At 44.2% G+C, this 24908-nt stretch overlaps 2 protein-coding genes across 3 annotated transcripts in view; one reads left to right on the top strand and one right to left on the bottom strand.

Moving 5' to 3' along the window:
- The first annotated feature begins 1597 nt into the window (after positions 1-1597).
- LOC130866755 (FYVE, RhoGEF and PH domain-containing protein 3-like) lies at positions 1598-3513 on the top strand. Its single transcript, XM_057758334.1, has 2 exons — positions 1598-1651; positions 2668-3513. The coding sequence occupies exons 1-2, from the start codon at positions 1598-1600 to the stop codon at positions 3511-3513; spliced, it is 900 nt and encodes a 299-aa protein (XP_057614317.1).
- Positions 3514-10058: 6545 nt separating this feature from the next.
- The window catches only part of Mettl4 (methyltransferase 4, N6-adenosine), a 33029-nt gene continuing 18179 nt past the window's right edge, over positions 10059-24908 (bottom strand). For both annotated transcript variants that reach the window (XM_057758654.1, XM_057758655.1), the window contains exons 5-9: positions 23866-23935; positions 17843-18017; positions 16132-16238; positions 15509-15597; positions 10059-10937 (exon numbers count right to left, since the gene is read on the bottom strand). In XM_057758654.1, the coding sequence (XP_057614637.1) occupies positions 10792-10937; positions 15509-15597; positions 16132-16238; positions 17843-18017; positions 23866-23935 (587 nt within the window). In that variant the 3' untranslated portion in view covers positions 10059-10791. The remainder of the gene's footprint in view (positions 10938-15508; positions 15598-16131; positions 16239-17842; positions 18018-23865; positions 23936-24908) is intronic.

Genomic DNA, 24908 nt, shown 5'->3' with positions numbered 1-24908 from the left:
CCAGTGCCCAAACAGGCTGAACTGGGTGATCCCGCCGCCCCGCAGAAGGGATGGAGAAGGAAGGAAGCCCCTGGGCACAAGCTGGGATGGGCCAGGGATAGAGAAGTCGCAGCAGAGGAGGAGCAGCCCCAGAAGAGGGGAGCAGCCCTCACAGACTGACCGGGGAGTCAAGGGGGTCAGGGAATGCCTCCGCTCTGTTTCCTGGGTCCCGCCGTGGGCCAAGAACACTCTCACTACTCAGGAGGGTCTTCAGGGACCGGACCAGGCTCCCCGTTCGCCAGGGACCTCGCCAATAAAAGGCCTACTACTCTGCAGGCCAGCCCCAAAAAAACCTACATAGGTTTAATTGTAGTGGGACGATCTGCTCTCAGTATGGGCTTCACTATTTCATGCTTAGACCATCCCGCGTCGATCTGCACGCCGGTCCCTCCGCCGCGTACGTGTGCCGGTCTCTCTGCCGTGTGTGTCTGTGTGCCGATCTCTCCGCCGCATGCGTCTGTGCGCCGGTCTCTCCAACAATGAGTATTTTGACATAAGATCATGAAGTGGTGTTTGGAAATGTAAGCTGGGGTGTCATAGCTTCCTTTTTTTATATTACTCTCAAGTCTCTTCCAGGGTCCTTCCACTGAAGGGGTGGTGCCCCGTGGTGGATAAAATAGAGCACTATACCGAGACTCCAGGTATCTGCCTTCCTCCCATCATACCCTTTCCTCAGAACCAGTTCTGGAGCATTGGAGATCTCAGTCCCACAGCGCTCTTGCAGCACAGTGCCTGCTCCTCACTTGGTAGCTAGGCCAGAGTCTCCCAGCTTTACGTTGCCCTCTTGCATCAAGCAGGATGCTCTCGGGCTTCTGGTCTCGGTGGACAGTACCATCCATGGTAATGGCAGCTTTTTATGGCTGACACTAGCTGCCGGAACACTTCCGCGCCTTTTCCTCACTCAGGCAGTCTGCCCTCTTCCAGTTATCTGCTTTCTCAGATGTCCTTCTGGCGCATACTCCATCCCTTTGAAAGTGTAACTTTGGGTATTTAAAATCTGGGAGAGGCGAATGATGTGTGGGTCCTTAACCATTCCTTAGGGCTGCCACTTAAGTCATGACTAGATGATGATGTCCCTTTGTTACCTTCCACTGCTCTTATTGCCGCTAGCGTGTAAACTCCACGATGGGAGGCCAGTGCCACGGTGCCAAGTCCGCCCTGGCCGATGGTGCACACGCAACACATTATTAAATTGCCTATCTGGGTCCTTATTCCTGGGGAAATTGGCCATGAGGCTTGTTGTTACCGGCTGCCTGTCCTGAAATGGTTGTGCCAAAGCCTGAAACCAACAATTAGAATGGAGATATTACCAAGGAGTCTCACGGGTCACCGAAATCGGCTCCCTGGTCTGTTGGGACAGAAATGTAGCCCAGCCTACAGCCTTTATATACAGGATACTCGTTCTTCAGTCTCAGTGCCAGCTCCACACCTGGCAGCAAGGACAAAGTCTCCCAGCTTCACGTTGCCCTCTGCGTCTAGCAGGATGTCTTGGGGCGTCAGGTCTCGATGAACAGTGTGACACCCATGGCAGCACTTTCAGCCTGTGCTAGCTGTCGAAATGTCGTTCTTTTCTTCACAAAGCCTACCTTTTTGTGATTATGTGTTCTTTCAAGTACCTCCCTGTGCATACTCCTGTACAAGAAATGTAAATTTTCCATTTAAAATCTCAGAGAGATGAATTTAATATTAAAACAACTGGCAGACCACAGGCTTCACTGCACCACCTCAGCCACGAGGCCAGACCCTGCCCCTCCACCATTTCTGGTACCTTCTTCAACAACTGGTCGTTACCTGGAAGGAAGCTCAGTGAGCCCACCTTTGGCCTATCAGGGCAGATGATGGCCAGAAGGGCCCCCATGCCTCTATGGTGTTTCCAGAAGAAGATCCCTACTTCTAGCCATGCCCCACTTACTAAGGCTGAGTCTACCCCATGTGTCAGCTGCAGAAATGACGTGCCCTTGCCACCTGGACCATCTTTGGCTCACAACATAGGATGGATGTTTCAGGGCACTGATGAGGTCAAGCAGGGATTGCCTGTGGAGACTCTGCTGCTGCGCGAGGGTGCCCAATAGACATGCATTGCCTTTGACTAACACCAGAGTGGCCCCACTGGAAGAGGCAGGAGGAGGAGGAGCCCAGTAAGGGATCCCTGAATGGGAACCTTTCACATGCCTCTGGTAGGATCTGTTCTTCCCTCTAAACTTTGAAACTTAATTTTCAGCCAAGCTCCCTTCCCCTCCATTAAAAATAAGCACACTCTTTTGTTGTAATAGGAGCAGCAGGGCTGCGTCCCCGGCACCCAGCCGCCTGCATGGCTAGCTTATGTCCCGAAATAATTACACGGAAACTGTATTCTTTTGAACACTGCCTAGCCCATTAGTTCCAGCCTCTTATCGGCTAGCTCTTACATATTGATCTAACCCATTTTTAATATTCTGTGTAGCACCATGAGCTGGCTTACCAGGAAAGATCTTAACCTGGGTCTGTTTGGAGTGGGAGAATCATGGCGACTCTCTGAGTTGGCTTCTTTCTCCCAGCATTCTGTTCTGTTTACTCCACCCACCTAAGGGTTGGTCTATCAAATGGGCCTAGGCAGTTTCTTTATTAATTAGCCAATGAAAGCAACAGATTAATACAAGACAACTGGCCCCGTTCCTAAAGATGTACGGCGAGTATGTCAAGAACTTTGACAGGGCAATGGGGCTGGTGAGCACATGGACCCAGCGTTCTCCACAGTTTAGTGATGTTGTCCACAGCATCCAAAAGCAAGAGGTGTGTGGGAACTTGACACTGCAGCATCACATGCTGGAGCCTGTGCAGAGGGTCCCCCGCTATGAGCTGCTGCTCAAAGACTACCTAAAGAGGCTCCCCAGGGATGCCCCGGACCGGAAGGATGCTGAGAGGTCGCTGGAGCTCATCTCTACAGCTGCCGACCACTCCAACGCTGCCATCAGGAAGATGGAGAAAATGCACAAGCTCCTGGAGGTGTATGAGCAGCTGGGTGGGGAAGAGGACATCGTCAACCCAGCCAATGAGCTGATCAAGGAGGGTAACATCCAGAAACTGTCAGCCAAGAACGGTACCGCTCAGGACCGACACCTCTTCTTGTTCAACAATGTGATGCTCTACTGTGTACTCAAACTAAGGCTCATGGGCCAGAAGTTCAGTGTACGGGAGAAAATGGACATCTCTGATCTCCAGGTGCAAGATATTGCAAAACCAAATGCGGCACGCATATTCATCATAACAGGAAGAAAAATGTCCCTGGAGCTTCAGACTCGGACAGAAGAAGAGAAGAAAAAATGGATTCAGGTTATTCAGGCCACCGTGGAGAAGCATAAACAGAAGAGCGAGACCTTCAGGGCCTTCAGCAGTGCCTGTAGCCAGGATGAAGAGCCCAGCCTGTCTCCAGACCAGCCTATCACGAGTGCCAGCTCCGTGGAAACTACGGGGGTAGCCGACAGTACTCTTTAACTTGTGGATCCCAGCTCCCTTCTCCATAGGAGATGTTTTGTGTGGGCAAACAACCCACTGACATAGTACATTGATCAGCTAGACTTCCCTGATGCCAAGAGCCTGCGCCAGACAGGACACCTAGATCTGCATCAGCTGCGTCTCTCACCAGCGAAGACCTCGTGAACATCTTTTAGCTTGGAGGACACAGTGTTCTCTGCTTCCCTCTTCTTACCTTGTCTTCTCTGAACGGCCATTGCCTAGTCCTAGGGTGAGCCTTGCTAATCCAGGAGCAACGGGAGGGCCTATATTCCCACGCCATCTGTGCGGTCTCTCTGCTGTCCTCTCCCCGTGAGCACTCTGTCCCCTGTGACTTTGTCTGTGCCCTCGTCTTCCTTCAGGATCCATCTGTTCATTGTCAGGACCTCAGGAAGGTGTGGCCTTAGGAAGGTGTGTTCAGGGTTCTTGGGAATCACCGTCCTTCTCATCCCATGGTTTTCCACCCTCTCACTTCTCCCTCAGCCTCCTGGTGCACGTGGACCCCTGGCAGGCCATGGTCTCTGTGTGCAGGACAGGAGGCCATCATCGCTAGGTCAGACATCCTCACCTGCATCGTCACCACCATCTCTAGTGTGGAGGTAAATGGGTGCCGGCCTCTCTCTTCCTCCCCCTGCCACTGTGCCCTGTGACACAGGTCATTCCTTTCAATGCCTAGACCTAGAATCCCTCTGAAGATGGGACTTGGCAAAGGGCCACCTGGGCGGAGGTCCTGTATTTTCGATCACTGGTTGTTTTTTAAATGGGAGAAATCTTGGAATCTGTGCTCTTCACCCGTGCTCCAGTCAGCGTGCTGGGGACAAGTTCCCTCAGTGGAATGGCGGTGAGAGCAGCAAGAAGAGGCTCACAGGCTTTCCTCTCATTGTAAGTGCTTCTCGTTGGAAGGTCACTACTGGAGGATGCTCAGGGCCTCTGAAAGCTCCTCCTTTCTGTCACCTGACACGCGCCATGCACTGACAGACATCCCTCAGCTCCTTGTCAGAATTCCTTAGGCCGTGTACCCTGGGTGCCACAAAGCCCAAGTTGGGAGCCAAAGCTTGTTATTGCCGGAAGTAAGAGAACCTTCAGTCACCTGTTATCCCTGGGTTGTCAGTGTGATGATCAGGAACAAAGCCGTTCTACTTTCTTTGCCTTTGTGCAGATGGTGACTTACACTTCCAGGTTACGCTGCGTTATCACAGTGAAGTCAAGGCACACATGCAAAGTGGTGACTCCTCCCACATCCACGGTCAAGAGCAGGGAGAAGTTTGCTTGCTTGTGCTGCACTAGAGTTTCCCCTTCCTAAGCAGTCTGGGGGTCTCTCCGTATCAATTAAGATAAACAAATCACTCTTCAGGCACACTCCCAGGTGAGCCTTTTCTCACGTAATCCTCCATGCAGACTGGAGTCCCAGGTCACTCTCAGCAGCACTATCGCTCCCAGTGAACACCCCAGCTCCCAGCACTGAGAACTGTCAGTCAGTTCCATGGCCAGAGGCTTCAGCCTCTTGGTTTTGCCTGGCTCAAAGTGGACACCCAGCAGCACGTCAGCAGCCATCACTGTACTGTCCCCACTTGGTCTTTGCCTGATGCTTCCTAGACTTAGATTTTTTCCCACCAGGCTACACTGCCTTTAAGTCAACTCTTCCTTCTCTTTCCAGCTCTGTCTGGCCTACCTCAAACTGTGACACACCTCCTTCCTGGAACGGTTAGCGACTTCAGTCCACACCTACCACTAGCCTGTGCTAGCCTGGACTTAGCAGCCAGTCGATTCCAGCTGCATTTTGGTAAGTATGTTGTCTCTAACCTTAGCCTATTTCAGACAGATGCTTGAGCTCTGAGAGCCCAGGACGCCTTGTCAAACACTTAAAGTCATTTACATTGTCTCATACATTTCTCTGTCTCCCTTCTTCTCCCTGCCTGTCTCTCGTGTCCGACTGTGTGTGCCACACCTATGTGCTATGTTTGGCATGTGAGGTTGCAGGGCAACCCTATAAATTCATTCTCTCCAACCACTTTGTAGATTGAACTCTGTTGCTTCCTCCTCTGAATGTTTTTGCCGGTGGAGACCCTGATGGGCATGAAGCAATGCCAGCACTTGCTGGAGAAGTCAATGACGGCTCTGAGGAGTGGGAGCCTTGGCCTTGGCCCGCCCATGTGCTGCTGTCCTTCCTCAGATGCCAGTCAGGACAATGAGACCGTCTCTGTCCCTCAGAATTGCCTTGTTTGTTGTTTTGGGGAACCCTCAACCTCTTGGCTTATTTCTGACTTTAGATCTTATTGAATCTTAGTGTCCTAGTCCACATACCCTTTTCTTTATGCCTAGTTTAGATTTCTGTGGCTGTAACTGTAAGTATGTAGCATTTTAGGACATTGCTCCTCACGATAGCATACTCAGAGCCCTTGCCCAAGGGTGCTCTTGCTTTACTGCTCTTATGCAAGCAAGAGTTTGTGTTGTCCAGTGTCAGAGTTGTGTATTCCTTTCCTCAGAGACCGGGACATTCAAGCCTGCAGGGAAGCTCCTTAAACAGGAAGGTCAGCAATTCAAAACGGCTTCAGGAAGGAACTCTCTGAAACTGACCAAATTCTCTCTTTCTCTCCTCCCCAAGATTTTACAAGCCAAGCTTCTCAGAGTTACTCTCAGACAAGCCAAGCTACAAAGATGACTGTGAGACCAGACCAGCTGCCAGAAGAAGCAGAAAACAGCCATGCTGCTTGGAAGAGGCTTAGACCAGCTAGGACTCAAAGGACAGGCTGTGCAGTGTGCTCCATGTTCCGTTCCTAGCTCTTGCGAGCTTGTCACCCATGCCAGGGTAGGCTTTGGTGGTGTAACTATCTTTGAATTTTTATGAACCTGTAAGTCACCTCTCACCCAGATTCCTGTAAATGATGCCCATAAAGCTCATTGGCTCACCAAGCTGGACGTGGTGGCATCTGTATTTGGTCCCTCGTGGGCTTCCTGTCTGGGGTGAGGAGCCATGTATGCTGCATCTTCCAGGTGCTGTGGCCAGCGCAGCCTGGATAGCCAAGGGGGGGGGGGGGTTTGAGACACGGAGGCTTCTTTTCAGGTGGAAGAACAGCAGCCTTTATTTTGCCCAGCAACCTTTTATACCTCTACTCCTTCTGTGGAGACCCACCGGCCAGAAAGAACACAAACATCCTTGTCAATTACAGACCACAAGGAAGTTCCCCTGCTGGTCAGTGGGAGTGAGAGCAGCTGGATCACAACACAGGGAATGGACTAGTCAACAACAGGTTGGAAGGCATGGGAGGATAGAAAGAGTGGTTATGGGAGGGTAAAGAGGGTGGTTATGTCTGGGGCCATTCAAGCATTCAGTCTGACAGTGAAATTTACTAAGAAGAGGCATTTATTTAGATTTTTGTGGCAAGCCAGGCAATGGTGGCGCATGCCTTTAATCCCAGCACTCAGGAGGCAGAGGCAGGCGGATCTCTGTGAGTTCGAGACCAGCCTGGTCTACAGAGCTAGTTCCAGGACAGGCTCCAAAGCCACAGAGAAACCCTGTCTCGAAAAACCAAAAAAAATAAATAAATAAATAAAAATAGATTCTTGTGGCAGATCTTCTTGGCACCAGGACTGACTGCATCTGAGAGGGCTCCGAAAATGCAGCATTTAACCACATTAGCCCAGGTTTTATAATGGAAAAGAACACAAAGGACTGATTTGGGGGCGGGGTTAACTCACACCTGTCTGAATGTAGGCCAATCTAACATCTATGCGCTGCAGTTGTTCTGGTCAGCTTGATGAGCTGGGAGCAAGCTTGACTACGAAGCAGAAATAGCAGTTGGCCTTCTCATCTGTTACCTTGCAACTACAGTGAAATGAACAAGGTCAGCGGATTTCAGGAATAGTTTAGTGAAGCGTGCTGCTAGGGCACAGCATGAACAACCTAGGGGCTTGCATGCTAACGGCATGTTTGCTTTTTGTCTCTCAAGCATAAGGAGTTTAAACTTTAAACATAATGGGAGGATTTGGTGGAGAGGGTGACGAATATGGTCGAAATACATCACCTGAAATTCTCAGAGACTTAAAATTAGCTTTTAAAAGAAAGCAGCTAATACTGGCAAGGATGTGGACGACAGGGGCCCTTACACAGTGCTAATGGGACTGTAACCTAGTCTAGCCACTGTGAGAGTCCGTACACACGTTTCTCAAAACAAAACACATGGGAAATAAATCATCCATATGACCCAGCTGTGCTCCACCGGAATAATCAGGCAGAGGACCCCAACATACCACAGAGGTACTTGACACCCGTGGTCACTGCAGCCCTAAGTACAAAAGCCAATTAGTAAACAAGACAGCCCTGGACATGGACAGAGGCTTGGACAAAGAAAAGGTGCTGTCCATACAAGATGGGATTAGAGGTATGTCGTTTTCAGGAGAATGAACCCCACTAGGAAAGATCCCGTTATGTGATTAAGCCAGCTGCAGTCCTGGACTCTATATACATACATGAAAGCTCTACATACATGACAAAGCGCTGAAGTAACACTGTCTGTGGAGACAGTGGGGACCACGGGGAGGAAAAGGAGGGTAGATAGAGTGTTGTAGTTGGAGGCCGCCAGAGAAAGAACAGCACAAACTTTAAATTGAAAAGACTGCAAGAGAAGTCTCTGTCCTTCCTAGCAGTGTTGCCGCAACACTCCTCTGCCAGGCTGGGGCTGCTGCACGAGGGAAAGATGCAGGCTGCAGTTTCTAAAGGCACAGCGCACAACTGTCTCAATTCTGGGGATGTCTTCCTATGTGAGGCATTATTGTGGGCTTTGTTTGTTTTGTTTTTCCTATCAAGCAGCATTTAAGTGAGATCACAGAAGCAGAATGAGCACTTGGTTAGTATTTTGGGATAAAATCACACAAGAGAAAGAGGAACATTTTGGGAGATGAGCCTTGGAGCTCTGAGACCAGTCAGCCCTTTAGATTGCTGACAAGAAAATGGTCAATTTCTGGCTAAAACAGTTTTGAGGCTGGACCATCTTAGCCAGCAGCCTGGAAGCTGTTCTGAATGTGGAGCTCTGAGGGAACTACAAGAGAAACTCTGAGAGCTGGATCACCCGGGCACCTACTGCATTGGTGTCTCGTCCTGTGCTCTGGAAACGCATAAGCTTTCAAAGGCGCACACATACCTGTGCTAACACAAGTATGAACTGTGTGTCGTACACAAGCCAGCAAAAGATGATCTTTCTTGTTCTGTTCTATGTTTGAACATAAAACAAGTAAAATATACTTCCCCTGTCTTGCAGTTATTCCAGGTTTAATTCTTTCTATCTGTAGCCAGGATTTTCAAGGTGTCTTCCCCCAATCACACCTGACTCGATCAGCCTCGAAAGAACCCACACCTTCTACAATGTAATATATGTTTGACTTGGGACATTGTAAAGATGTATAGGTTGTTTTAATTCAGTAGTTTTTATAAAAATCCAGTGTATCTCAGTAGCTGCTGTTGTTTATCAGCAATCAAAAAATTGAAAGACAACACAACCCTGTGCAGGACAAAGCTGCTCTGACTATATCCTTTTTCTTTCTTTTATTTTTAAGCCCACACACATTGCTAAACACCTTGTAGCCTGTTTTATTTATTTATTTATTTTGGTTTTTTGAGACAGGGTTTCTCTGTGGTTTTGGAGCCTGTCCTGGAACTAGCTCTTGTAGACCAGGCTGGTCTCGAACTCACAGAGATCTGCCTGCCTCTGCCTCCCGAGTGCTGGGATTTTTTTTTTTTTGTCTGAACCTCCTTTACTGCGTATCTGTATCCTTTCCGTCTGCATGAACAAAACCTTAAACTGCCAAGCAGCTTAGCTCCTGCCTTGCTGGCTGCTAAAGCCCTCAGGCTGTGGCCAGGAAATGTGTCTGTACCTTGGCCTGCTTGAGAGTCTGAAGAACTAGGAAGTCACATCAGTCCTCTGCTCGAACAGGAAGTCTAGCAGCCAGAAGCAGGCCAGGCCAGGCACGTTTTACCGCAGCTTTTACAGTACAAGAGACCACGCCCAAGTATGCTGGTATCTTAAAGGCTATTGGCTGAAGGAGCAGAAGGTGCTCCAACACCACACACCTTTAATCCCAGCCCTTGGGAAGCAGAGCATTTGGATCTCTGTAAGTTTGAGGCCAGCCTGGTCTACAAGAATGAGTTCCAGAACAGTCAGAGCTGTTACACAGAGGAACCCTATCTTGAAAACCCAAAATAAATAGATAAAAACAGACAGACAGACAGATAAAGACATTTTAGTTTAGAGGTTTAGCTCAATGGCACAATGCCTGCATATTGTAAGTAAATCCCTGGATTCAGTCCTGGATATAGTCTTTAGCACTAAAGGAAAAAAGAAGAGAGAAAGAAAGAAAGAGAGAGAGAGAGAGAGAGAGAGAGAGAGAAAGAAAAAGAAAGAAAGGAAAGGAAAGGGAGGGAGAGGGAAAGAGAAAACAAGAGAAAAAGGAAAACACCTTGGTAGAAAAATATTTATTTGTGTAAAAATCTACAATCTAAACAGCTTTTCACAACTATAAGCAGTGTTTACCTCTTGACTCCTATAAGAAACATCTTTAAGTTGTCTTCTAGAAAAAGGCAAAATAAAGACGTGCTTAAACAGTGACCCTAAACGCAATGGAAACATTCCCAAATTGTTCAGCACATACACACACCAACTATCTAGCCAGCACCTTTTCTGATATAGCAGAGGCTGCAAATTCAGGCCAGACAGGATCCCCGGAGATAACACAAAGAAGCAGCATGGCAGAAGCTGCACTGGGAGAGTGGAGAGCGCATGGCCTTTCCCAGTTAAATGCCGCCACTGGGTACTGCAAATTGATGCCACCCAAAGACACCGGCTCCAAGGGAGCTGGAGTTTCTGATGTTTAAACACATGCAGACATCTGGACTTGGGTAAGATTTTCTGAATCTTTCTGGAATAAGGCTTCCATTTATTTTTTAATACCATCAAATAAACAATCTCCATAGGCAAGTTCATGACCAGGAGTCCACAGTACATGCTTTCAAATTCGTTAAGCAGCAGAGGCAAGTCTTTCTACTAATTGTTTACCTCTTTAATTGTAGAGAATCTAGGATGGTGTGGGATATCAGTGCAACTGAAGTAGAATTCATCTCAAAATTACAGAAAGGATGGCCCCTTGTTGGAAAGCGCATTTCTAAGCACACTGATTAGTATAAAAATTGATATGTCTGTGCTCACTGGCTGGTCCAAGGAGACATGAGTCTGAAGGAGCTGGGTAAAGGCAGCACAACTTTTAAAGTCAGTGTCCAGACTCCAGAGCAATGAAATAATCCACGTGCTGAAACTTGAGGACTTCATTGCCCCAACTCATCCAGCCTGGCTGTAAATTCCGAGCAAACAGTTCCAAACACTGCCCGCCTGGCTTGATGTAGTCTTTCAGTACTTCTGTACAAAAAGAAAAGAAAAAAATCAGCAGTAAGGAAGAAAGCAGTTTACTTTTTAAAAGCAGAGAAGAATAGAAGAGGCGTATATTTCAGCTTTTAAGATGGACAGCAAATTAGAGTCGAGTGTACCATGGTCGGCTCTGCCATTCTTGTCAGAAATGCGAAGGAGGAAGCACCTGAAGGCTTGGGAGCAGCACCACTGCGACCGCACTAGTTCTGATTCACTGCTCTGCATTTACAGGTGAGAAACGAGACGTTCACATCCACACACGTCTTTCCAGTTTTCCAATAATGCTCACACCTCTCCTGAGAACTAATTTACTCTATTGTTTCATAAATACAATCCATGAATTCAAAAACTGTACAAACAATATAAAGACAGCCTGCTTGAAACTGAAGATGAACTGTAAGTCTAATTTTAGTACATACTTTAGTGAAATAATTAAGAAAAGTATTGTATACAGACAGATGTATTTAACTGTCATAACTTCATCCCGTGTCTGGAACTTGCATTTTGTAAGATCACTCCCACACTAGAGTTCTTTGCCTAAATTTCACCATGCTATTTCCAGTTAAGGAGCCCTTATTTATATATACATAACTACAAAACTGAAAATCACCTTTTTTTGGAAAGAAGACACTTCATTTAGATTCGTTAAGTAACTGTGGTCCGCACTGCCTGAGAGCAAGGAAAACCACAGCAAATTGTTTTTAAAAAGCACTCATTCCCTTCATGGACAAAAGAATCATTCTAACCCTGATCAGGCTCTGGTTGCTCTATTAACCACATAACAGGAATGGGTATAAAAGTAGTTCCAAGAAGAAAGTTCTTTAGGAAGCAGAATACAGTGCACAGTCGCTATGTTAGGTTGGCCTTTAAAGAACTACAAACAAGGCTTCTTCAGGATTTCTTGGTTTTCCTTGGAAATAAGGATCCAGCCCAGGGCCTGTACATCGTAGGCAAGGGACTCCATTTCTGAGCTACACCTCCATTCTCAGACTTCCTTGGGAATAACTCAAGGTTTAAGAGATAACAACTGTAAAGTTAGAAACACAATACAGCAGGGTGGATCTGGGAGGAGCTGGGGGAGAGGAAGTAAAAATGGTCAAAATATATCATAAGAAACTCTCAAATAATAAAGCTATTACATTATTATTAAAAACATTTTGAGTTTCAGATTGTTCTTTGTCCAAGAGTAATATTCTAACTTACCAAAAATCAAACAGAAATTAAAAGCTGTTATTGCCTGCAATTGACTAACTCAAATTTAGGCTTTGGTAACTTTCTAGATGTTGGCATAAAAGACTCTATTCATTTCAAAAGTATGGAACTAAACTCAGGGCAACTCAAAAGAGAAAACTTTCCCTGAGACCTAACCGAGAAAACCCTAACTCCCCTTCTGTTTTCTAGAAGTTGGCATGAGCTAAGCTATAGTGCTAAGATTGTGCTAACCACCCTCCCATCTGTTTTCTAGAAGTTAACATAAGCTAAGGTGCAGTGGTTTTACTTAGGTTCTGCAGTCTTTCGGGAAAGATATTCTCTTGATGATGGGGCCAGAGAGACAGCTCAGGCATTAGCAGCCCTTGCTGCAACTGTGAAAATGAGAGGGTCTCTGTCTCTTGCCAGTTCCTGGGACTCTTTTCCTCCTGCTGGGTTTTATGTCCAACTTCGATGCGAGAATTTTTGCTTTGCATTGTTATATTTTATTTCGTCATGTTTTGTTATCTGCAGGAGGTCTATTCTAATGAGAGACTGAGGAGGAGTGGATCTGGAGGGGAGAGGAGGAAGTGAGGAACTGGAAGAAGTTGAGGGAGGGAAAATTATAATTGAGCTGTATTGTATGCGAAGGGAATCTATTTTCAATAAAAGGGGGGAAAAACACTTGCTGCTCTTATAGAGGAGCAGGATTTGATTCCCAGCACCCACATGGTGGTTCAGAAGCATCTATAATTCTAGTTCCAGGGGATCCAATGTCCCTTTTCTGACCTTTGCAGGCATCTGGGATGCATATGGTGTACAGACAAACATGCAAACCAAACACATACACATGTAAAATATTTTTTTTTAATTTAAAAGATATATCTTGAGGTTTTGGAGCAAGAGAGAACAGTTCATGTTTTGAGTACACATAAAGCATTTTTTTTTTTTTTTTTTTTGGTTTTTCGAGACAGGGTTTCTCTGTGGTTTTGGAGCCTGTCCTGGAACTAGCTCTTGTAGACCAGGCTGGTCTCGAACTCACAGAGATCCGCCTGCCTCTGCCTCCCGAGTGCTGGGATTAAAGGCGTGTGCCACCACCGCCTGGCCACATAAAGCAATTTAATAAGATTCACAGGACAATGTTCTAAGTGTATGTAGATACCACATATCGTGCCAACCCACAGAGTTAGGATTTCACTGTAAAATTTACCACAGGAATCCTTAAGTTACTTTCTGAAAGTTTTGACTTGTACCTCTCTATAGCTAAGATGCATGCACTAACCTAATATGAACTCAAAACAAGGCACCACATATATTTCATGTATATGACTATGTAAAAGGCTTGGAAATTAACTATATTGAGTCCTTCAGATTTTCCCCACAAGTACAACTTGGAGTTGAAATGTTTTCAATTTTAAATGTGTTTTGGCCCTGTCTCGGAAAAAAAAAAAAAAGTGTGCTGCTCTCTACTGGCAGTACATGAGAACTGCACTTTATAGACTGTTCAGGGCAAGACTGATTTTAATCCACAGTCTTTAAATCCTTTCTCTTCAGAATAATCTTTGCATGTAGTTTTATTCTATTGAAAAGAAATGGCAAATAAATTAAAATCATTCCAGAATAAAAGGCTTGGGATATTAGATATTTTTTGTAATTTTTTTTAATTTTATGATTTATTTATCTTTATTTTATGTGCATTGGTGTGAAGGTGTCAGATCCCCTGGAACTGAATTTTCAGACAGTTGTGAGCTGCCATGTGGGTGCTGGGAATTGAACCCGGGTCCTCTGGAAGAGTAGTCAGTGCTTTTAACCGCTGAGCCATTTCTCCAGCCCTGTAAATTTTTTTTTATAACAAACTATAAACCCTCAAACAAAAGACTTATAAATTAAGCTTTGGTACATACCAAATGATAAACAAAATTCAAGTATACTAATTAGATTTCATTCAAGTACAACTGGTATTAAATAATTTTTTTCAAGAAACAATAGAGTTCACTTTCATCTAGATCACAAACTAATGCATTAGCTTTTATAGAGTGTCAGGTATGAGATTTCAGAGTATCCTTCTAAGCCAAAGAATAGTCAAACACATCTGAGTATTTCTCAAATTAAAAGTACTGTAAGGACTCCTTTGCAAAGTTATTTGAGGTAACAGAAATCCTGAGTTCACTATCTTCTGTTGGTTGTGTGTCTATGTGTGTATCTGTGTTTTCAGGTGTGGTATAAGCACTGAGCATCTGAATTCCAGAGTGCACTTGCCAAGGTCAGAGTGGATGTCCACCTTCATGGCTCCCTGCCTTACTCCTTGGGGCAGGTTCTCATTGAACTTGAAGCACAACCTCTGGCTAGACTGGCTGGCCAGTGAGCTCTCTGTGAAGCACCTGTCTCTGCCCCAGTGATGGGGCTTTAGGCACACGAACACAGCCACGCCAGGCTTTTTACATGAATGCTGAGGACTTGAGCTCATTTTTGCTGAGCAAGCACTCTTACCCACTGTGCCATCTCCCCAGCTTTCTCATGTTCTCATTTCCAGGCTTATAAACCACATTCTGCAAAAGTAAAACTGATAATTGGCCCATAGATTTTGAGTAGTAATGATCAAAATAGTAAAATATCTTCCTGAAGAAATTTTCAAAAAATAAACTTGGAATATCAAAGTCAGGCTTTCAAGAACCTCCATGAGCAAGTCTTTAAACTCTCACTTGAAAGACAACGAGCATTTATTGCCTTTTAAATACACCGTAAACAATGCAATCACTCCACACCACTCTGCGGTATTAGACATCATCACTCACTCTGGGAATGAGGGTGGCAAGGAAAAGACTGAGGTAACCTTCCAGAGCAGCAGAGCCAGGACTCACACGCACGTGAGCCAATGCCCATGGCTAACACTGGTCCTTGCTGCTCGCTTACACTGAACGAGGAGCACCATGCTCAGCACTCCAGCTTGAGGGAACAGCAGCCTCAGCAGCTTCCTTCCCCTGTTGCAATGGTAGCCTGCCTTCTGGAGACAGAAAATCACCATGTTCAGGGGATCCTAGACATCTCTTCTATTATGCTGGGTCTGAATCCTAAACCTGAGGGCAAACAAGGCCAGTCACTGAACTGCATCCTCTGAACCCCAACAGCCTTCATCGGCCCAGGCTACTACTGGAGGGACAAGGACAGTAAAGAAACCCTGGGAGATGATGCTGAAGGACAGCTGAGGTAGCACACACTAACATGGGCTCTATTTCATACGTTCTACAAGAAGTTTCTACACGCTTCAGAATATTAAACATTCCACTCACAAACCTACGACCATTCCAATACGAAATTCAATCCCTCCTGGAATATTTTCCGAGTCCTCACAGCCGGGTTTCTCAGACACATACCAGCAAGGGGCGGCTTGTGTGAGTGAAGAAGGCAGGGCACACTGACAATCAGTTTCCCATCTGGAACCGGGGGCATTTTCACATCGGGGCTCCTCATTGAAACAGAACAAGATAACAAGCTATTACTTAAAGGATCATTTTTAATTATCTGCTACAGTTGCACCATTTTTTCTCTTTTAAATAGTAATTAATTCTATTAATCAATGAATTTAAAGATAGAATCAATGAGGAAAATCAATGTAAAGATTCAAACATCTTTAGAATGTCATTTTTCATATTAACTACTATACTCTGGATAAAACAGAAATTTGTATTTATTATATAACTTATACTTTTCATCTCTAGGCCATTTTTAAGATTTCAAAAGTATAAAAATGAGCCGGGCGGTGGTGGTGCACGTCTTTAATCCCAGCACGCGGGAGGCAGAGGCAGGCGGATCTCTGTGAGTTCGAGACCAGCCTGGTCTACAAGAGCTAGTTCCAGGACGGGCTCCAAAACCACAGAGAAACCCTGTCTCGAAAAACCAAAAAAAAAAAAAAGTATAAAAATGAAGAAAATCAGTGATCACTGTATTAACTGTAAAAGTCTATATTTATATAATTTTGAAAAATCACTTGGCTTACCTTAACACTAAAGCAGTTTTTTCTCGAAATCTCCCCAGTACAAGACACTCATAAGGTTTTTTGTGTGGAGAATCCAATGGGAACACGAACTCCCCTGAACGGGTGATCTGAAAGGAAGGAACCAAGAAACACCAATTTTTTTTTTTTACTGTCATTATATAGTTTCCAGCAAAAAAGGAGAAGTTATTAAACTTCCTGTGTAGTCCAATAAAAAAATATAGTATGAGCCACGAGTGTGAGCCATATATATAATTTTAAATTCTCTAGTATTAACATCGGAAAGAGGTAAAAAAAGAATGCAAGGTAATTAATTTTAATTGCATTCAATCTAGCATGTCTGAAACAGTATTTCCACATGCGACCGATTGTAAAGGGTATCATAAGATATGACATTTTTAGGCTGGGCGGTGGTGGCGCACACCTTTAATCCCAGCACTTGGGAGGCAGAGGCAGGCAGATCTCTGGGAGTTTGAGGCCAGCCTGGTCTACAAGAGCTAGTTCCAGGACAGGCTCCAAAACCACAGAGAAACCCTGTCTCAAAAAACAAAAAAAAAAAAAAAAAGATATGACATTTTTTCCTCCACTGTGGGTCTTTTATACCAACAGACGTTTACCACTCAACAGTACCTCTCCACGTAAAGGGCACAAGTCAAGCGCTAGAGAGCTGCATGGTACAGTAGCTACCACACTGGACATACACAGTGTCCATACCACAGTGGACAATGTAGCTAAAAGGAAGATTTAAAAACTCACATACCATGGGTATTTTAAATATATTGTACTATCATCTCACATAAACAGTCTCTACTTTTTATGATCACTTGTTCCTGGAAACAAGGCCATTGTGAATTCAGTCATTAATTTACTCAAATAACATTCACTGATTACTACACATGACCAAGTAGTTAAAATAAAGCCTTCTAAACTCAAGGTGGCAGAACGTCAGAGCCACAGTTTAGTAGGGAAGAAAGTAGGGCAGGTGATGATGAAGAAAAGACCTGGTGCTGAGACTGGCTCTTGGCACTATAAAGTCCAGGTTAGCAACTTACTATCTCCAAAATAAAATAAAACAGACTGACAGCTAACAGGGTAATTCAACACGGTTCAACATCATCCTCAGCTACATAGCAAATTCAAGGCTGTATAGATTACAGGAAACCCTGTCTCAAGGGGAAAACAAAAAAAAAAAAAAAAAAAAAAGGAGAACAAAAGGTTCCCGACTCTGCATAACTCTCCAGTAGTCTCGTTGTTCTCTGATCTCAGCCCCCCACACAGAGGGAAGAGATGGGGCACGCAAAGGGCAATGGAGCTGTTGATGAATGGAGAAGACAGTGGAGGTAAGACAGTCCCTGAATTCTTGCTAAGTCATTAAACTACAGCTATCACATGGGTGCACACATACATGCGTGCACGCACATACATGCATTCAATGCACACCAGATTTTTTTTTAATAAACTAGAGCTCTTTATAACTTTATTCTGATCTCTCCTTGATTTCCCCAAACCAGCCACTTGGGGCCCTATTTCAAAGACACAGGATAAAGAAACAAACATCTTGACAACAGGAAGATTCATCCAGGCACAAAGCATAAAAAGCTCTCATCAGAGCCTGACGAAGACACCAGTGACGCAGATGCAGTGAGGACAGTCAGTGTCTTCCCTGAGCAGTATGTGACGCTGTGTTAACAAATGAGCTAATTTCTGAACTCACTTTTACCCAGTACCATTCTGCAATGACTTCCACAGACCACGAAGGATAAAGTTCCTCCTTCACAAAACACAGGTGCTTCTGCCTGTTGGTCACCCAGGTAACAACAAGACAGTCAGCAGCAGCCAGCTTAGGAACAGGCATGTGCTTTATCTGCTGCGGTGATAAACAACTGTACCTAAAAATAAGCAGGAAAAAACATGAAAGAATTAACTTCAAGAAAGAAATAAAAGCAGAGAAAAGAGCTGTAGGGCGCCAACCCCACTAATACACAGTTCCAGGGGCCACTTGCACGTGGTAACTATGGAGTCACACTGACAGCTGGTGGGCCCACTGGGCTTACACAGGCCCTGATTTTTCCATTTTACTAGTTTTAAATTGCCAGGCTCTTTGTTTTTGTTTGTTAAATTACTTTCACATGATATACATTTTGGTAATTTTCCCAGATGTAATATGCTTTTCCTCCCATTCAGACTTACACAAATATTGTCTGGATTCCGTCATGATGTATTTCACAGGAGCCCCTTGCAACTAGTGACCCGAATGGTGACATGTCTTGGTACAAAGAAGCACTGGTTTTGAGCCCAGTGATACAGAAGCCAGCTGACTTCAGTGAGGGGCGGTACCCCACTGTAAGCCTCAGTCTTGCACACACTGCTGACCCCTAGATCTCCTACCACCTTGCCCGACCTCACCCTCCCATTGCAGCTTCAAGCCTGCCTACCACCCTGCTCCTGCCATCCCGTTTTCTCTCCCTCCGCATGCTCTCATTTTAAAGGCCCACTGTCATATACCTCCTGACCATTAACAGTACAAAGTCAACTTGTTTTGCGAGAAAATTACTTGTTCTACAAATATCCAAAGAAATACAAGTCTTTCCCCAGCATTCAACACACAACTGGAGCCGGGCGGTGGTGGCGCACGCCTTTAATCCCAGTACTCGAGAGGCAGAGGCAGGCGGATCTCTGTGAGTTCGAGGCCAGCCTGGTCTACAAGAGCTAGTTCCAGGACAGGAACCAAAAAGCTATGGAGAAACCCTGTCTCAAAAATAAAAACAAAACAAAACAAAACAAAACAAAAAACATACAACTGGAGATGATACATCGGTATTCGAGTGTCCCCATCATTGCTTCTAGACTCCATCAACTTCTGCAAAACCTCCCTTCTCTTGAAGCATCACCCAGTCACACCAGCCCCAAACCTTCCTCAATGAACACATTTTGTCCTCACTCTCGATATTCAGTGTGCTGAAGCTCTGGGATCCCTCTATCTCAACAAGGAAAGTCTTGACACTATCCTGGGCAACTTCAAAGCACAAGCCATGTAATGTGTACACAAATGTTAATTCACCTATTCAAATAATATATGCAGTCACCCTCCAGTAACTCATTCCAATGACATAACTAGGCCTTGTCATTGTGCACACATGTGGATGTATGTATGCGCATATACAGGCACACAAGAGGGATGGACCTAGGGCCCTATGCATGCAAAGCACACACTCCATCACTGAAGCGTGACCACACGCACACATAGCCAATGCCATGGTGCAGTTCAACTTCTCCATACACATAAATGAGGTGAAGAAACACATGGGGCAAAAGAATTAGACCACTGAAGGGCTCAGTCATGGATTCTTTCATTTACCCATGGTTACCACTACTCAGGTCCCTTGTCCAGTATTTCCCTTGGCATATGAAGTTATCTCATACTCAGTTAAAATAAGCTACCCAGCCTCTTCAGCTACCACACTGTCTCCCCCCTCCTTTACACACTTTATTTATCTACTTCAACACACCTTCTCTTTGGGGAAACGTATGACAGCATCTGTGAAGTTTATCCTTCCAACTCTGTCTTTTCACTCCTACATTCCAACATCCTGCAATATCAATTATTATTCCCTTGCTTCTGCATTGTCATCCTCTCTGGTAGTTCATCATCATACTTGGATCATGCTATTTGAAAAGAAAAGGAGAGAATGAAGAGAGGAAATGAAAGAGATGGAGAGAGAAGGAAAAAGCGAGGATATATGAGGCTTTTTAGTAATATTAATTATGTGTTTGTTTATTGGCATGTGTCTGTTTTAGGGTGTGTAGGGGTCAGAGAATAACTTGAGGGGATCAGTTCTTTCCTTGCATCATGTGAATTCCAGGGACTAAACTCAGGTCATCAGGCTTGGCAGAGAGTGCATTTTCTCAGTGAGCCACCTTGCAGGCCCAAGTATTATTTTAGCCTGGAATGTCTCCATAGGCTCATGCATTGAGTGTTCAGTGTGGATTGTGGTGCTGTTCTAAAGACTAGAGAGCCTGAGGGGTGCAGACTGCTGGCTGAAGTAGATCCCTAGTAGGGGTGGGGGATTTTTGAAGGTCACGCCCAGTGCTGGTTGCCATCTAGTGCTCTCTACTTCCTGTCTGCTGCTCTGTGCTCCTGCATCTGACTGGGGCCATGCCTTTCCTAATGTGATGGACCGAGATTTCTAAAAGCATGACCCCAAAATCCCTTTCCTTCCCTTAAGCTGCTCCTGCTGGGGATGTTGTCAGCTTCCTCTCATCACTAACTAGGCTAGGATGCCATGGACTTAAGTCTCCCTACATCCTCTCCTTTGTTTCATTCCTCTGTCAATGCCAAAGACACTTCTACAACTCTACTCACTCGGACAAAAATAAGGAGTCTCCCAAGGGGCCGGCACAGGCACCTGGTTCTGATGGAAAGCAACATCGCATTAGAGGGGTCAAGAATGCTGGCAAAGTTTTCTTCGGCAGATAAACTTGGTGACGGAACTGAAGATAAACAGGTAACAGAATCAGATGGCAAGCACCCTGGGCTCCTGCATCCACACCATCCCATTCCCAGAACACAAAGTTTCCAATTCTCATGGGGATGCTTTTCAGAGACTATTTTGTCATGGGAGAAAATATACTAGGTCAAAACCTTGCAGTGACATGTTTTCAATAGCTGCGAATTCCCGACTGTCTTAACTAACCTCGAGTGTTTGGAGGTGAGGAAACAGTCACACTCTTTCTGGTACCTCTAAACTCACAGAAACCACTGAGCAAATTCCAAACGATGCATCCTATGCCTTACAATGCTAACTGTTCAAAGCACCTACTTCTCATACATCTTTTTAATTAGAATACAAACAGTCTCTCTTTTACAACTTTCACACATGCTAAGTCTTACTTGACCTCCTTCTGGACTCTTCTCCCTCATCTCCTTGCCCCTACTCATACCCTCCACACCAGTGTTCCTTTTGGAACACCCCTAGAGTTCAACTTCCATATCTATATGTTCTATTACCTTCCCCACTCTCCTCCCTTGAAGTGTCTTATGACTTTGTTTCATGTCAAAAGACAATAAGCCTTGCGTTTTCTAAGGGAGGGTCTCATTGTGTAGCCTTGGCTAGCCTGGAACTTGCTCTATAGACTAGTCTCCCTCAAAGTCATAGATATCAGTCTACTTCTGCCTCCCAAGTGCTGGGATTAAAAATATGTACCACCATGCCTAGCCTGACAAAAGACGTTCTAAATATGACATTAAAAGCATAAGCAACAGGGGCTGGAGAGATGGCTCAGAGGTTAAGAGCTATTGCCTGCTCTTCCAAAGGTCCTGAGTTCAATTCCCGGCAACCACATGGTAGTTCACAACCATCTGTAATGATGTCTGGCGCCCTCTTCTGGCCCGCAGACATACACACATACAGAATATTGTATACATAACAAATAAATAAATATTTTTTAAAAAAGCATAAGCAACATTTAAAAATTAACAAACTGCTGGGCAGTGGTGGTATAAACCTTTAATCCCAGCACTGGGAAGCAGAAACAGTGAGTTCAGGACAGCCAAGGCTACTCAGAGAAACCCCGTCTCCAAAAACAAAAAACAAAACAAACCAACAAGCAAAAAACAAATCAAACTTCATGCTTTACATAATGCTGAAGAAAGCAAACAAAAAAAGTAGAAGAAAATATTTGCTAATCATGTAAGAATACTAGATAAGAATCTGGTATCCAAATTATATAAAGATCTCCTAACAAACCAACAATTTCAAAGATGCAACCTAAAATATACATAGAAGCTTCTCTACAGAACATAAAAGAACTGATAAGAATGTGAAACCATCAGGTATGGTTGGTCTTTAGAGAAACGCAGATCAAAACCATAAGATACCACTTCATAGTAATATAGTTATAATTTGAATTATAAATAACAAATATTGGTAAATATATGAGGAGATGCCATTCTTGGTAGTGATGTAGAGTGATGTAGCAACTACAGAAAATGGTTTGGTGGGGCCTCAGAGTATTAAAGATGGACTCATCACAAGGCACAGCAACGTTAGACTCAGGTGTCTAAGAGCATGGAAATGTATCCCCAGAGCTAGTCAAACTACAGAGTTTGAAGGCACAGTCTTCACAACTAACCCCACTTTTAAAACCAACCATAATTCTCTAAAATCACCTCAGACTCAACAATCTGTCAGAGAATTTCACAAACATACTAATGTGCTTACAGTCGGTTCTGAGGAGTCACACACATCTCAGTACAGACCAGATCTACAGTCAGTGTGCTACAGAGGCCATCTGGGACAACTGGTGAATCGGAATAAGTTCACGTATTACACTAATGTGTCCATAGGAGGTTTATATTAACATTAGCTATCTACTTGATATCTAATGTTCCATAGGCTTTTTTTTTTTTTTTTTGGTTTTTCGAGACAGGGTTTCTCTGTGTCTCAGTGGCTTTGGAGCCTGTCCTGGAACTAGCTCTGTAGACCAGGCTGGTCTCGAACTCACAGAGATCCGCCTGCCTCTGCCTCCCGAGTGCTGGGATTAAAGGCGTGCACCACCATCGCCTGGCTTCCATAGGCGTTTTATATTAACGCTAGCTATCTACGTGATGTCTAATGTGTCCATAGGGGATTTATATTAAAGTTAGCTGTTTACTCGATATCTAATGTGTCCATAGGAGTTTTATATTAACGTTAGCTGTCTACTTGATATCTAATGTGTCCATAGGAGTTTTATATTAACGTTAGCTATCTACTTGATATCTAATGTGTCCATAGGAGTTTTATATTAACGTTAGCTATCTACTCGATATCTAATGTTCATAGGAGTTTTATATTAACGTTAGCTATCTACTTGATATCTAATGTTCATAGGAGTTTTATATTAACGTTAGCTGTCTACTCGATAAATGCATTATGGTCATATAACAGCACCTCTGCTTTTTTTCTCAAATTTACTTCAAATTTTAAGAGTAACTGTCTCTTATTTCATTCTCAAATGGTTTCAAAAATATATAGACACATATAGAGATACAGATACACTTACAAACATAGATATCTATACACTCCAGAAGAGATACATGAATTCTTTGCACAACCCATACAACTTAAAAAGAAAATTATCACACACCTTCTCGACAAAAATCAAAAGTAAGCTAAAGATAATTGCTGAGAGGAAGACCTTTAGTCTAAGTTTATAACAAAGCAGGAATATTAGATCTGGGAAGCTGAAGGGTAAGAAGAAGTGAAAGTATTCATCAGAAGTACAAGTTCAAGTCATAAAGCGGTTAGTAAAAGTAAACACCATCCCAGTAACTAACTGCGCTTATCTTTTTTGTTTCTTTTTGTTTGTTTTTGTTTTGTTTTTTGTTTTTTTTAACTGCGCTTATCTTATGAGATGACATAAACTAAAACATGATCAAATACATGACCTAGATGATTCACTCCTAGCACATTACTGTAAGTTTCTGAACGCGACAGGGAAGAAGGCAAAAGGATGGCGCTCAGTGCTGCTGAGGGAACCATGAATGGTTCAGGCCTCAGTCACAGCAGCAGACACTGTTCCACAGATATAGGAGTTTCAGTTCAAGTATCTAGAATTAAGGAAAGTAATTCTTTGATGAAAGTATTGTCAGTAGCTTCAGATAACTGATATCATGTTTACAGTATACCAAACTAGAGCGCACAAAGGGCTGCGGCTTCCAGAAAGCAACCTAACAAACACGTTGTCCCCACTTACCTGTTACTTCTTTTGACCGATTTGTTCTGCCACGGTGGATCAATCACAATGACATCAAATGTCTTACTACCTGAAATCAAAGACATATTTTCAAAAAACATCCTCTGTATGATTTTCAGAACTAAACACTAGGTTGAGGAGAAGCCATAGAGCCCACACTCTCATAATCAAGCTCTGAGCTAAATCCCCAGACCCTTCAGAGATAAAATCTGAACAAATAAAGCACACACGCGCGCGCACACACACACACACACACGCGCACGCACGCACATACACATACATACACAAATGACTATAAATGAAATTAAGACAAAAAAAATTAAGGAGGGCCCAGCAAATGCTCTGCTGATCTGAGCTGGATCTCAAACCCACACGAGGGTAGAAGAGGAAGAGTCCCCAGAACTGTCCTCTGACCTCCACACACGTCACAGACATACACAATAATCATAAGAAATTAATACATTTCTAAAGTAAAGTACTGTTTTCTGAACCAAGGACATTGGGCATGTTCAGCAAGCTGTGTACCTGAGCTATAGCACCAGCCCAAGGAAGGTCTTTCATTATAAACACAAACAAACACAGTGGAATACAACAAAAGCGTTTGTGGCTTTTATTCAGATACCGTAATTCTGGACCTTTGAGACAACAGCAATTGCAACTGTGCACACTGACTTCAGCAGAGTCATCTACGGAAGGCTACAGTTCACTAAGCAAGGTCCTAAGAACTTGAAAATCCCCTTACAAGCCGGGCAGCCTCATTAATGGTCCTCCTAATCATTACTTTTTAATTTTTCTTGTTTTTAAACATTTTTATTTTGAAATTTCAGTTTTATAGCTGATATGGTAACCGTAAGAAAACTTCTCCAGTTATCAAAAAATTCTTAAGACTTTTTCTTTCTTATCAAGACCAAAACCAGAATCACATATAGCTTTTAGTTACCACATCTCCTATTTCAGATTATTTCAGATGTCCCTAACTGGGGCTTGGTATTTCCTCATCACTAAATTTAGATCCTGTATTTCTGGCAAGGCTGTTACCAAAG

The sequence above is a fragment of the Chionomys nivalis genome, chromosome 26, assembly GCF_950005125.1.
Source record: "Chionomys nivalis chromosome 26, mChiNiv1.1, whole genome shotgun sequence".
NCBI classification, from domain to species: Eukaryota; Metazoa; Chordata; class Mammalia; order Rodentia; family Cricetidae; genus Chionomys; species Chionomys nivalis.
Note: the sequence above shows the minus strand (reverse complement) of the source record. Positions and strands in the feature narration are given on the sequence as shown.